We start from the raw sequence: 13149 nt of genomic DNA, 5'->3' as shown, positions 1-13149 counted from the left end.
CTAACCTTGATCTCAGAGATCCTAGGTCAGCACTATAACCACTCCACCTCTCTGGTCGTCTACTGTGTTTATCCCTCCCCCAACCCAATTTTAAAGATACTGCAGCCTACACTAGGAGAAAAGGGACAGGAGATGTCACTCAGGGATAGGGCCAGTGCAGGGCCAACATTGGAGAAACCATGGGTAAGAAACGGAAGTGCAGACAGGAAAAGAGGTTCAGCTCCTTTAGAATCTGATGGCAACACAATCTGGACACACGATTCTGCTCTGGCCCTGAAGTCACTGGTGCTTTATCATGCCTTTCACTGAATTATGTTTATGGAGCAGCAGAGTCTTTATTTATTTGCATGACTCATGGGCAGGGAAGGAAGATTCTGGGTACATTTTTGTGCCAGTGGTAAGAATTCTGAGGTGAGCTTCTGTTTTTCCTTTCTTGCAAGTATACAAGCCTGAGTGTGACCAAAGGCGCTAACAGGCAAACCAAAAGTCTCATGGTCCTCGGCTAGCAGGTTGTGGTCCCGAGTTAGCAGTTTCAGTAATTAATTAATCATCATATGGCACTGTGTGTGGAATAGCAGTCCTAAGATTGTCTGGCAGACTGTCTAGCTCTTACTGTAATGCTAGTGGTCAGCTAGACTTATTTTTTTTCCTAGGGGCTGAGAGAGCTCTGAGAGAACTGTGATTGACCCAAGGTGGAGGAGTGGGGAATCAAACCTGGTCCTCCTGATTAGAGTCTGCCACTCTTAACCATTATACCACACAGGCTCTCAACAGCTCCAGTAGATCTAGAACCAGCCCAGGAGCTACAGTTGTTGCTGAACATATTAGTTTTTCTTGGTCTTAATTTTCTGATTTTTGCAAGTTGAGTCCCCAGCAGGGAGAAAAACAAGATATAAATACCTAAATACATGCACTCATGGATCTCACCTCACAATGGCTGTCCAGTTTGGTCAAGGAGATGTCCATGGTCTGGTGTTGTTCCTTCAACTCATCATAGCGAGCTTGCCAGCGATTCAGTTCTAGGTGGGAATTATTCAAGGAAGTTTTCAGCTCTTTAGTGTGGAGATGAAGCCCTTCATACTCTGTCTTGAGTTGATTGTGTAAGAAATTCACCCTAAATGAGGAAAGCCAAACGGTTTAACTACATCCCCAATCAAATCCCCAAGAGCAATGCAATCAATGCCTTTTTTGAGATTAGATTTGCAACAAAAGCAACAGATGGAACTTTGGCCCTGCTGAAGAAAAGAAATGCTATATTTTTGAAAAAAAACAACCTAGGATTTTGAGCTGGTATTAGCAAAGGTATTCAAAGATATTCTTTTCTCCATTGAAATAGTCCTGATTTAGATTTATTAATATTAAAATATTTGAGAGGGATTACCCTTCACAAAACCATTTCTGGCAGAGAACTTGTGCTCTGGTTTTTGTTAAATTCTCTTGAGTGTTTTATACCAGTCATAATTTTCTGTTATTCTCTTGTCTTTTAGAGTCTAATATTTTGCAGCAGATTTCTGTGTTTCTAACTATGACTGACTCCCAGTCCCCCTCTGCTTTGGTTAAGAAAAACAACAAACCACCAGAAGTTATAGGGGGAAAACATTAAATTCATGTTAAGTTGGTATGTCATCTCTGTTCTCCACAGGACATTCAATGCTATTAAAAGGACAGAGAAACACTTAGAAATTCCAAACACACTGCAAGGTTGAAAGAACAGAGAGTATCAAAGGGTTAGACAGAAGGAGCCATGGAAAAGAGCAGAGATCTGCTTAGCATGCAAAGGTCCCTCATTCAATCCCCCAGCATCCCCAGTTAAAAGATCTAGCAGCTGGTAATATGTGAAAGACTTCTGCCTGAGATATTGGAGAACCACAGTGAGTCTAAGTAGACAATACTGACTTTGATGCGCCAGGGGTCTGATTCAGCTTCAGCTTCATGTGTTCACCCAAGTAACAAAGTGTGATTCAGTCATGAAAGACTGAGACAGCTAAAGTTGAAGGACCCATAAGGATGCAGCCTGTGTTGACCAATTTCTGAAGGAGGGGGACTTTGCTTGTACATTATGAACATATTAAGCTGCTTTACACTGAGTCAGAACATTGGTCTGTCAAGGTCAGTGGCTCTCCAGGATCTCAGGCTGAGGTCTATTACCTCTCCTGCTAACTGATTCAAATGGAGACTGAACTTGGGTCCTTCTGTATACAAAGAACCCCAAGGCTAGCCCCTATGTGCTGGTGCCACATAAACATCTTAGAATGTTCAACTAGGGATGTACATAAACCTTTAAAAAGGCAGTTTGTTTCAGGTTGGCCTACAAACCAAACCCTGAACCAAGCCAAATAGGTCTCACTTGAACTAAACCAGTCCAGGAAGTTTGGTTCCCCGTTACTCATGACTGCAGATCATAAGTGGGTGGAGATTGCCCTGGAAATGACTTCCCTTCCCCCTTTCTCCTCATATGGCTCACCACAGCTGGGAGAAACAGGGAGGGGATCACCCTGGAAGAGACCCATCTTTTAGCAGCCAGGGAGACAGATCACTTCATGAGGGGTCATAAATCACCACAAACTGCCCCCCCCCAATTTTGGAGAAAGCAGTTGTAGTTCCTCAGTTCATGAACCTGAACTCCGAACTGCCCAAGATTCATTACAAACTTTGGTTCATCAGCCAGTTTGTGCCTATCCCTATGTCCAACAACTTGGGCAGAATTTTGTACATGCTATTGGAAATGAGACAGGATCAAATGCACTGACTCAGATGTGTACAAGAAAAGGTTCTATGCTATTTCCAAGTACAGTTACCTCTCTAGCTCCTCTCTCAGCTTCTGGTTCTCTGAAGCTGCTACTGTGTTCGAACTCTTTTCTTGCTGTAGAGCCTCCTTTTCTGATTTTAACACAGCTTCCAGCTCCTCCAATTCAGCTTTGTATTGCATTAAACTATTGTACCTAGTGGAAACGAGTAAAAACAGTTCCTGCTTCATAAAAACAAAATAAATCTGCGTTTCCTGGTTTATGAGGTATTTTCTTTATTTACATTTGTGAAGACTAAGCATTGCTAACACATTCTGATATATATAGAGGGTGGAGGAGAATTTGACCGAAGTTCTAGGGCCTACCTTGGAGATCAGCAACACTGGACACCTCACCGGACCCTATAGTCATGGAAGAGCAAGGCTTTTTTTGAGCAGGAACGCACAGGAATGCAGTTCCGGCTGGATTGGTGTCAGGGGGTGTGGCCTAATATGCAAATGAGTTCTGCTGGGCCTTTTCTACAAAAAAGCCCTGTGGAAGAGTAAACTACTGTGTGGCAGCAGCAATCATAGCCTGCTCTCTTTCTTTGGCTGTGGCAGAAGAGCCCCTGGAAGGGTAGGGCCTGCCTATCCTACTTTCTCATTTAGCATGCAAACAGCCACCAAAGGTGGAAACAGGGCCCCTTCTCCTTTCATCTGTGCTAGATAGTGACAGGCAGGTGGCAGAAGCTCTCCAATCTCCACTAGCCTCTGTTTATTGACTACTAGGAGCAGCAGCTGGACTCTCCAAGCAGAAGGAGGGGGTAGTTGCATGAATTACATGATCGTCGACTGAGGGGTGATATGATAGAAGTTTACAAGATCATGCACCTGGTTTTTTTGGCCACTGTGTGACAGAATGTTGGACTGGATGGGCCACTGGCCTGATCCAACATGGCTTCTGTTATGTTCTTGTGAGTGGTGAATGCAGCTACTAGAGGAGATGGCTGCTCATTTGCTTAGGCAGCTGAGCAAGGAGCAAAACAGCGATCACCATCAGTTGCTTGCACCAACTTCCTCTCTGTGTCACAGCCCTGATTTGGAGTAGACGAAATGGTCAGCATCTTGCTAAGAGCTCCCCACCCCCAACCTCACACCCAGGACTAGCCCTGCTGCAGCATCAAGTCGCAGAAATCAAAAGGTGAAGCTTTTCACAGCACGGAGGTATCACCAAAGCAAGGCACTACTAAAAGGCACAGGGCCACTAATTAAGTTTGTAATCCTAAGGGTGAGCAACCCATTTCTCTCCAGTGGCTACACGAGGCCCTTACCTTTCAGCCAGGTCTTTGTGCTCCAGGTCAAGATTTTTGTGGAGAGTTTTGAGGCAGCTGTGCTGGTTGATCAGCATTTCGTATTCTGTTGATTGCCGCTCGTGAAGCGAGGCCAGGTGCTCGTGGTCCTGAAGCAGAGACTCATACTCTGCTTTGAGCTGCTCTTTCTGCTTCAGCAGGCTGTCACATTCGTTCTCTTTGGACAGCTGCTGGTTTTGGAGGAGAGTGTTCTGGGACATCAAGGAGGCACTCTGGGAATTTAGCGTTGAGTTCTCTACCTAAATTTTATCAAGGCAGTACAAAACCATATTAGCACATAGGAGAGGTTAAACAGTTAAGCCACAATTATCTCCTGGAAGTTATAGCAAAATGCTGCCAAAGATCTCACAGTCAACAGGGGACACCCTGTCCCTTTGGTGAAAGGTTGATACTACTCTACATTTCAGCTTCATATGAATTATTCACAAAGAAGATTAAGTCAGTTAACCAGATAACACAGCATGAAGACAACTGGTCTTACATGCGTGTTCTTCTCCCAGTCTCCCTTTTTGTTTTTTTTTCCATCCAGCCTGGCAAACATTCCTGGAAAATGGGCAAAATGTGCTTTGTTATTTTGGCTGGTCCTAATAAAAAAGGATTATATATTTTTTTGAAATTGATTATTTGTACCTATTTCTACAAACTCCAAATCAGCAAGCAATTTTCAGTTTTTCAAAAACATCTTAGCCTGGTTTTGTGAGTGTGAAAAATAATACCACCTAGAACATTTAAGGGATAAGATATAGGATTATACTGAATGGAAATAATTTCCCCTTGATCTTACACCCCTTTTACTGCAAAATCTTCCATTATGGCATGGTTTGGCTGTGCCAGTTGATTCAAAAACCAAAAAGTGTTACACTGCAGACTCACTTTCATTCTCTCTGACAAAATGCAGTCAAACGGAGTAACTAATCAAACAGGAATTTCAGTAATTCCTTATCCAAAAGCCCCAATGCCAATGCCACTAGGTAGAAAACTTTAAGAACCATTAAAGCTCTAAAGCTGTCGAGGTTCAAAGGAAATCATGTTGAAGAACAGCTTAAGTAACAACACTGTGGAGCAGTAACTATTATTTGGCATTGCCACAATACTTAAGAATTCAAATTGGTTTTCATGAACAATGTTAACTGTCTACATCGGTCATTTTCATCCTAGTCTTCCTTTTCCAAAGAGCTCAAGCAAATAAATGCAATTCTGCCCTCCTCCGTTTTATTTTCATCATCAGCCTCTGAGGTAGACTGGAGAGTGACAGAGAGGGCCCAAGTCACTCAGTGAGCAGAATGTGAAACTCACCGGTTCTAGTCCAGCTCTCTAACCACTATGCTCAAAAATATCAGACAGATATTCTTCGTAATGCACAAAGCAAGTATATTAATAATGTTTACAAAGTTGTACTACTGTACATAAGAAGTTGTACTATTGCACTTATATTAGTACATTTCTGAAATGTCCCTCTTAATTGTTAATAGCACCAAACGCAGAACAGAACAACCAAATATTCTTATTTTTTAAGGTAATAGTTTCACTGCCTGAGGAATCATATTTAGTTTCAACCAAATTAACACCTGAAATGAAAAGACCAAAACTAGGTAACTGGCACGTCCTCTACTGCTCTCTAAAACAAGCTAGCTAGGAACATTTCCAGCAGAAGCTCCTGGGGACTTTGCTGACCTGGAGTTTGGCAGTTTGTGTTTGCATTGCAGTGTTATGCTCTTGAAGAAAGACATTTTGCTTCTGTAGTGTTAGGATCTGATTGCTGAAAGAGGTATTCTGGGTTTCCAAATGTCTCAATTGTTCCTTGAGAAGCTGCTTCTCTGTGTGCAAGGCTGCATTCTGAAAAAAAGAGAGATTTTTTTCTAAAGCAAGCATAAGAAACAGTGAGCAAAGAATTCTGAGATCAGTTGTGATGCATAAGAGGACAGCACAACCTGCCTCTATTATTTCAAATGCAGCTACTCTGTAAGTACCTTTCCATTTAATGGCTTCAAACTGGGCAATGGTATATCACAGATGGAAGACAGAACTAATGGATACAATGGTCCCTTTCCCATCTATCTATTGTATCAGTAACACAAGAGGGACAGAAGTGAGACTTCAGTTCCTTCTCCAGTATCACTGGTGTTCAAGCTATACTCTGGAGGCCCCTGGGAACCTATCAGAAATTCTGCAGGTGAGAAGCTAAAGAATGCAGACCGTGTTCATGCAAGATAACATGACCACAGTTACAAAAGTTTCCTCCTGGTGTCTAGGGGAGTGGCACATACACTCCAGAGCAGTGGTCTTCCAATCTTTCCAGAATGACCCACCTTTCACTTCCAGGCAGTAATGTGAGCTGCAAATACAAAGTCACGAGACAGGAAGGAGAGAAGCCAAATATATTACCACACTGGTGTTACATGCTATTCTGTGCTGCAAGCATACACACAACACTGTGGGACCAAGTGGGCAGAGTGGGCAGTGGCCTGGCCATAGTATGTGAAAGAAGGTTAGCATGGGGTGTGTGTTTGTATGTCTGAATTAGTCAGCGGCAAAGTGAATCTTCTCCAATGAATGACCTCACCTCAACTTCTTGCTGCTTCTATCAGTGTCTATATGGCTTTCTTTTTTGCTTTCTATATATGTGCACCAACAGCAAGTCCTCCTGCAAAACAGCCAAAAACCCAAACATCTGGCAGCCCTTTAGGGACTTGTGATGCAGCACGGGGGACTCCACAACTTACTTAAGAATTTTCTGAACCACACTGGTCTAGACTATATTCTCCCTCTATCCGAATTAAGTAACTGTGAGACACTATACCCAATTACCCAAATGTGAACCAGGAAGCACCAGGAAGCATGCCAAAAATTCTTTGCAAAGATTAGGGGGTTCTTTGACAGGCAAGTCGCACATGGAAGCTGCCATTAGAGATGTGCAAACAAAAAAAAATTGGTAAAATTCAGATTCAGGGTATTTAGGGGCAAAAATATTCAGAGGGTTGAATGTTCCTGAATATCAGATTTGGTAGCCAAATATGATTTGGGAGATGTTTGGTTATTCCTGAATATACAGCTCCATTATACCCTATGGGCCACTGAAGTCAATGGCAAAACATAGGGTATTATGTTGGGTGGGGGGAGGTTGAGGGAGAGGCATCAAATTTGCAGGGCATCTGCAGGAGCATCTCCCCCAGGGAAACCCCAAGTTTCAAAAAGATTGGACCAGGGGGTCCAATTCTAGGATGCCCCCATCCCACCATCATTCCCTATGGGTCACTGAAGATAATGGCAAAACATAGGGTAAAATGTATGGGGGCTGGGGGTTTGAGGGAGAGGCACCAAATTTGCAGTGTAGCTGCAGGAGCCTCAACCCCAGAGGAACCCCCCTCCCAAATTCGAAAAAGATTAGACCAGGGGTTCCCATTCTATGGGACTCCAAAGTGGTTGCCCCCATTCCTCATTGTTTCCTATGATGAGAAAAACACAGGCAGCAGTCAGATTCTCCTAGAATCTCTGCAGTGGAAAGTCAACTGTGATGAGAATGGTTTGCAAGGAGCATAACAGTGCCATGTACCTAGCATAACAAGTGCCACTGCGGCAGTGCCAGTGCCACACACAGGACCTTAGTTCAAATCTGAGAAGTTTTCTGAATTACAAATCTAGGGGGGTGCTTTTTGCAAGGACCACAGCATAGAAACAGTGCAATGATGGCACTGGTGCTAAGCAGCAGAGTCCTGTGCCAACCTAGTAGTGACCAGCTCAATGGCACAACCCTACCAACTACTGCACAGCAGCTGAACCCAGTGCCCTTATGGCCTGGATATACCAAAAGATGAATGGACACAAATCTGAAATCAAGATTCACGAAGCTGAGCAACCTGTTTTACTGCAACATCATTTCAGAAACAGACTGCAAAAAGAGACTGCAGGAGTTCCATTGCCCTGAGTTTTGTAATGAGTGTAAAGATTGTAATTCAGCGATCTCCTGTGAAAGAGCAAAACTTACACTTCTTTCCAGCTCTATCGCTCGGTCCTTCACTTTTAGAAGTTCCAAAGTCGCGTCCTTGTGAAGCATTTCCCACTTTTCTTTTGCCTGATGGCTAGAAACGTTCTCTGAGGGTGGTTTCAATGAATTCAGCACATGCATTTCATCCTTTTTATTCTGTTTGAGATCTTCAAAGTCCCTCCTTACCTGTAAAACACATAGTCAAAGCCTTGTCAAACCTACAACTGAAGGTAGGCAGAACTAAATTAACGTTTAGGGGATGCTTAAGGGGATGCAGAGGCCAAAACCTACTCCTGAGGGGGGCGGTGTGAGCATCACTGAGTACCACTCACTATTACTTCACCCATGACTGGATTATTGCCATGCTGGGCACCTACAGCGCATAGAAGGGCAAACTCCACCATGACCAATAGTGACCTGACAGGGAGCTACCAGTCACTCATAGAATTACAAAGTTGGAAGGGACACCCCAGGGTCATCTAGTCTAACCCCCTACACAATGCAGGAAATTCACAGGAGCAGCATTGCTGTCAGACTTCTCATCATGATTGACTGACTGGCACCCCCTGTCCTACATGCAGAGGGGGCATTTTATACTGCCTGCTTTAGTACTGTGGCAAGAAAAGAAAACCAAGTCCAAAGTTGTTCTTCCACTTGAGTGACAGCATGTCACAAGAGCAGCAGAGCAGCTAAAGAACCTAGTTGCAGTACTGTATGAATTCATGTTCAAGTGTTTGAAGAACAGCATTAGTGGCTGTTTCCTCCTCTAACGACTTGAAATGGGAAGGATACTGCATTCCCCAAAGTTTAGTTTGGAATGTACAATAAGATATAGCCTCACATGCTGTTGGTTGGAGTTCCTGTTCTGAATGGACCTTGTGCACCCTATGCAAAATTTGGGGAATTCTTGCTTTAGACTTAGCAGTTTGGTAATTCATAGAATCACAGAGTTGGAAGGACCCTCCAGTCCAACCCCTTGCACAATGCAGGAAATTCACAAATAACTCCACCCCCATAGAGTTGGTGTGGCACACTTGGAAACAAAAAGCTGAATAATGCCCATGTTCGAAGAACTAATCTGCCTGTTTCCATTATTAGTGATGCATGTGGATGAATAACTAAAACATCTACTGAAGAACATACATTCCTAACAGACAATATGAAACCCCTAGACCTCACAACATAAAACAAGATTTTCCCTTTTACCATATTTAGTTCATTCTGTAGGTGCTGATTCAAGTTAAGAAACTCTTGCACTTGGGCCTCCAACAAAGCAATTTTCTCTTCTTTATTGGCTAGTGTTGTCTTTATTGCACATTCAGTCTTTATTTCTAGGATCTTGTACTTCCTGTGGGTAACAGAAAAACATTTCAATACTAGACAGCATGCAGACATCTCCACTTGAGAGACTTTGACCATTCCTCCAAAACATTAGCTATATACCTGCAACAACGTTTGTTTTCTATCAGTGGCACATTTCCCATCAGCAAATATCAGTTTAGTTGGTTAGAAAAAATCAGATAGGCATAGTTGGAAGGTGTATGATATGGCAACCTTGCTGAACCTAAGCTTGTTTGGATCTGGCCAGTGTGCCTGAGTGGTAGCCCTCCTGGGAATCCTCTGGATGTCACCTTCATTTCCACAATGGAAAAGGGCAAGAGAGGAATGTAATATATAAATAAAATTAGGAGTTAAAACAAAGAAAAGAAAAACCAGCTACCACAGGTATATGTAGTTATAACAGCACTTTGGTGTAGTGGTTGTGTGGACTCTTATCTGGGAGAACTGGGTTTGATTCCCTACTCCTCCATTTGCAGCTGTTGGAATGGCCTTGGGTCAGCCATAGCTATTGCAGGAATTGTCCTTGAAAGGGCAGGTGCTGTGAGAGCCCTCTCAACCCCACCCACCACACAGGGTGTCTGTTGTGGGAGAAGATATAGGCGATTGTAAGTCAGCCGCTCTGAGTCTCTGATTCAGAGAGAAGGGCGGGGTATAAATCTGCAGTCTTCTTCTTCTTCTAAAGAAAGTAGTAGCATCTACTCGGAGTGATGATCAATTATGGGTGACCTTTCCCTCTATAATGATTGGCACTATTGATTGGAGGGACACTGATTAGTTGCTCAATGCTAAGAGCAGATCAGTGGGGAAGGGGAAGAATCTCATGTATGCATAGTCTTCTAATATCCTATAGTGAGTTTTACTCAACTGGTACATCCAAACTGACATGAAAGTAGATTCAATTATGTGGGATGGATGTTGTTACAACTGAACAGTAACAGGATCTAGACTTCACTGGAAAAGCATCTTTTAGTTTCTCTCTATGCTCCTCTAGGTCTGATGGAAAAGACTTACTTCTACTCTACACGGACCTCCTAAGGGGATAATTCATGAAGAAGACCCAAATACTGGTTCCTGTGCTGCAAGGTAGATCAGGCCTACAGACTGCTTTGGAGGAGAAAAAACATCCAGAATGGGGGTTGCCAATCTATTCCTTAATGACAGCTGCTTCTGAATAACAAAACATATTCCTAGCTACTCTCCCCACCCTGACATGTCAAGAAGTTTTAATCTATCCTAGAAATAAAACATGGAGTATTAAGAATATAAATGAAGCTATCAGTTAAACTCCACATAGACAAATTGTAAGAGTTATAAGCTTTATTTTAAAAGTGCCTAGAACAGATTTTTTTGGGGTGATATTTTTCCTGAGTGTTCTAGGGGATTCACAATCTATTCTGCAAAGCTACTGGTAGCTCAAGAGCTACCCTGTTGGAGACTTGATCTAGAACCTAAGAGATAAAAAATCACATGCAGAAAAACCTTCCACAGAACCACCAAAAAAAGGCCTCACTTGTCATTGTTGCCATTGTCATCCTGTAGCAGCAACTCCTTGTTCAATCCAATCTTCTCTAGTTCCTGGCCAAGTTTGTCCAGCTCACTGGACAATCTCTGGCTCTTTAATTTCTCAAGAACCAAATCCTGAAAACAGCAGCAAACTTGATTAGCAGGCATAGCTAAAAAAAAACACAAGTGCATTTCAACAGCATAGATCTGGGAGGTGGCCTTCTGAATTGCTTCACCCAAGACTGTTTCTGCATAGATACAGCTATCTCAGAAGAAAACATCAGACCACCATATACATGCTGTTAACAAGAGACAAATCACTTGTTTTCTGTAAACAGGTATGTGCAGTTGTTGCACATATCTGTGGTGGTTATTTTTTCCTGCCAGCACAAGAGCAATGTTTGTGCAGGACATTTCATGCGTGAACAGCTCTTGGTTTCATAGACCAAATGACACGGTAAATGAAGCAAAAGCTCTAGGAATCTTGGTTTATGATGGCCATAACATGAAGAGTGCACAGTTTTTGTCTGACCTATTTTGCCAGAGTTTTACATAAATTTTGTCCACTTCAGCTGCCTGAGCTGAACTAATAATTTCCAAGACCACTTTTATCGTCACTTGACCCTGGATCAATCTGCAGCTCTGGCTGCATTCCCACTGAATTTTCTGTAGACAAATATGAAGTTGTTTTGGAAACAACCCATTCAACATTTGCTACAGGATATTTTCTCCAGTTACAATATTAAAGAGCAATATAGATTTTTGCTCAAGCTCTATTAATTGCAGCTTTGACCAAGGAAGTTAGGCAGGTGCTAACTCATCATTTTTAGAAGATAACTTTTTAAAACGGTGTGCCTTTCCTAACTTGTGGTATGTATTTTATCTGAGCTTCTAGGATTATAGTTTTAAATAGTGTCCAAGCTTCCCCAAGGGTTTTGACCGTATGTACCTTTCCTTTCAGTTTCCTCCTCACATGCCTCCTCATCTCATTGTATTTACCCCTTTTAAAGTTAAACGTGGTTGTGGCGGTCTTTTTGGACAACTCCCTATTTATACAAACGGTGAAATCAATAACATTATGGTCACTGCTCCCAAGTGGCGCAATCACTTTTACATCTCTCACCAAGTCTTGGGCATTACTTAGGACCAAATCCAGGATCGCCCCACCCCTGGTAGGTTCTGAGACCATCTGCTCCATAGCACAGTCATTGAGAGCATCTAGAAACTCAATCTCTTTCTCTCTACCAGAACACATATTGACCCAATCAATCTGCGGATAGTTAAAATCACCTATTACGACACAGTTTTTACGTTTAGCCGCTATCTTTAAGCCTTCCATCATATTATAATCGTCCTCTCTCTTTTGATTTGGTGGGCGATAACAAACTCCCATAGTTAAATTTCCTTTTGGGCCCTCTATTTCAACCCAAAGCATTTCTAAAAGTGAATCTAATTCTCTGACCTCAGTCTTACTGGACCGTATATCCTCTCTGACATACAGAGCCACCCCACCTCCAACCCTTCCCTCCCTATCCTTCCGATATAATTTATATCCAGGAATCACCGTGTCCCACTGATTCTCCTCATTCCACCAAGTTTCTGAAATTCCCACAATGTCTATGTTTTCTCCCAACACTAAACATTCCAATTCACCAATTTTACTTCGAACACTTCTTGCATTTGCATACAAACATCTATAATTTCCCAGGCAAGCTAGGCCCGCCACCTTCCTCCTGCCGCCTCGAGACTCTGGCAGACAGTCCATACTGTTTGTCACCTTCACAGTGGACAACTCTGGTCCGTTACCTGGTAGATCAACAGCAGCCAACCCTTCATCTCTTTGAGACGAGTCCTCCCGAACCAGAGACATTTCATCTCCTGTCGGCTTTCCCCCAAGATTTAGTTTAAAAACTGCTCTGCCACCTTTTTGATTTTAAGCGCCAGCAGCCTGGTTCCATCCGGGGACAAGTGGAGACCGTCTCTTTTGTACAGCTCCCGCTTGTTCCAGAAAGCATCCCAGTGCCTAACAAACTTAAACCCTTCCTCCTTACACCATCGTCTCATCCACACATTGAGACTTCTAATTTGTGCCTGTCTCTCTTGCCCTGCACGTGGAACAGGTAGCACTTCCGAAAAGGCTACCTTGGAGGTCCTGGCCTTAATTCTCCCGCCTAGCAGCCTAAATTTTTCCTCCAGGACCTCACGACTGCATTTCCCCACATTGT

The 13149-nt window shown here is 43.0% G+C and overlaps 1 protein-coding gene across 3 annotated transcripts in view; it reads right to left on the bottom strand.

Annotated features, from left to right (window-relative positions):
* CCDC88C (coiled-coil domain containing 88C) overlaps nt 1-13149 on the bottom strand; it is a 158204-nt gene that overhangs the window by 21639 nt on the left and 123416 nt on the right. For all 3 annotated transcript variants that reach the window (XR_009556660.1, XM_060263332.1, XM_060263333.1), the window contains exons 16-22: nt 10932-11059; nt 9287-9428; nt 8081-8266; nt 5770-5931; nt 4057-4334; nt 2799-2942; nt 928-1114 (exon numbers count right to left, since the gene is read on the bottom strand). Coding sequence is in view for 2 of the 3 variants with exons in the window: in XM_060263332.1 (XP_060119315.1) it covers nt 928-1114; nt 2799-2942; nt 4057-4334; nt 5770-5931; nt 8081-8266; nt 9287-9428; nt 10932-11059 (1227 nt within the window). In the remaining variant the exon portion in view is untranslated. The remainder of the gene's footprint in view (nt 1-927; nt 1115-2798; nt 2943-4056; nt 4335-5769; nt 5932-8080; nt 8267-9286; nt 9429-10931; nt 11060-13149) is intronic.

This window comes from Heteronotia binoei, chromosome 21 (assembly GCF_032191835.1).
Source record: "Heteronotia binoei isolate CCM8104 ecotype False Entrance Well chromosome 21, APGP_CSIRO_Hbin_v1, whole genome shotgun sequence".
Lineage (NCBI taxonomy): Eukaryota > Metazoa > Chordata > Lepidosauria > Squamata > Gekkonidae > Heteronotia > Heteronotia binoei.
Note: the sequence above shows the minus strand (reverse complement) of the source record. Positions and strands in the feature narration are given on the sequence as shown.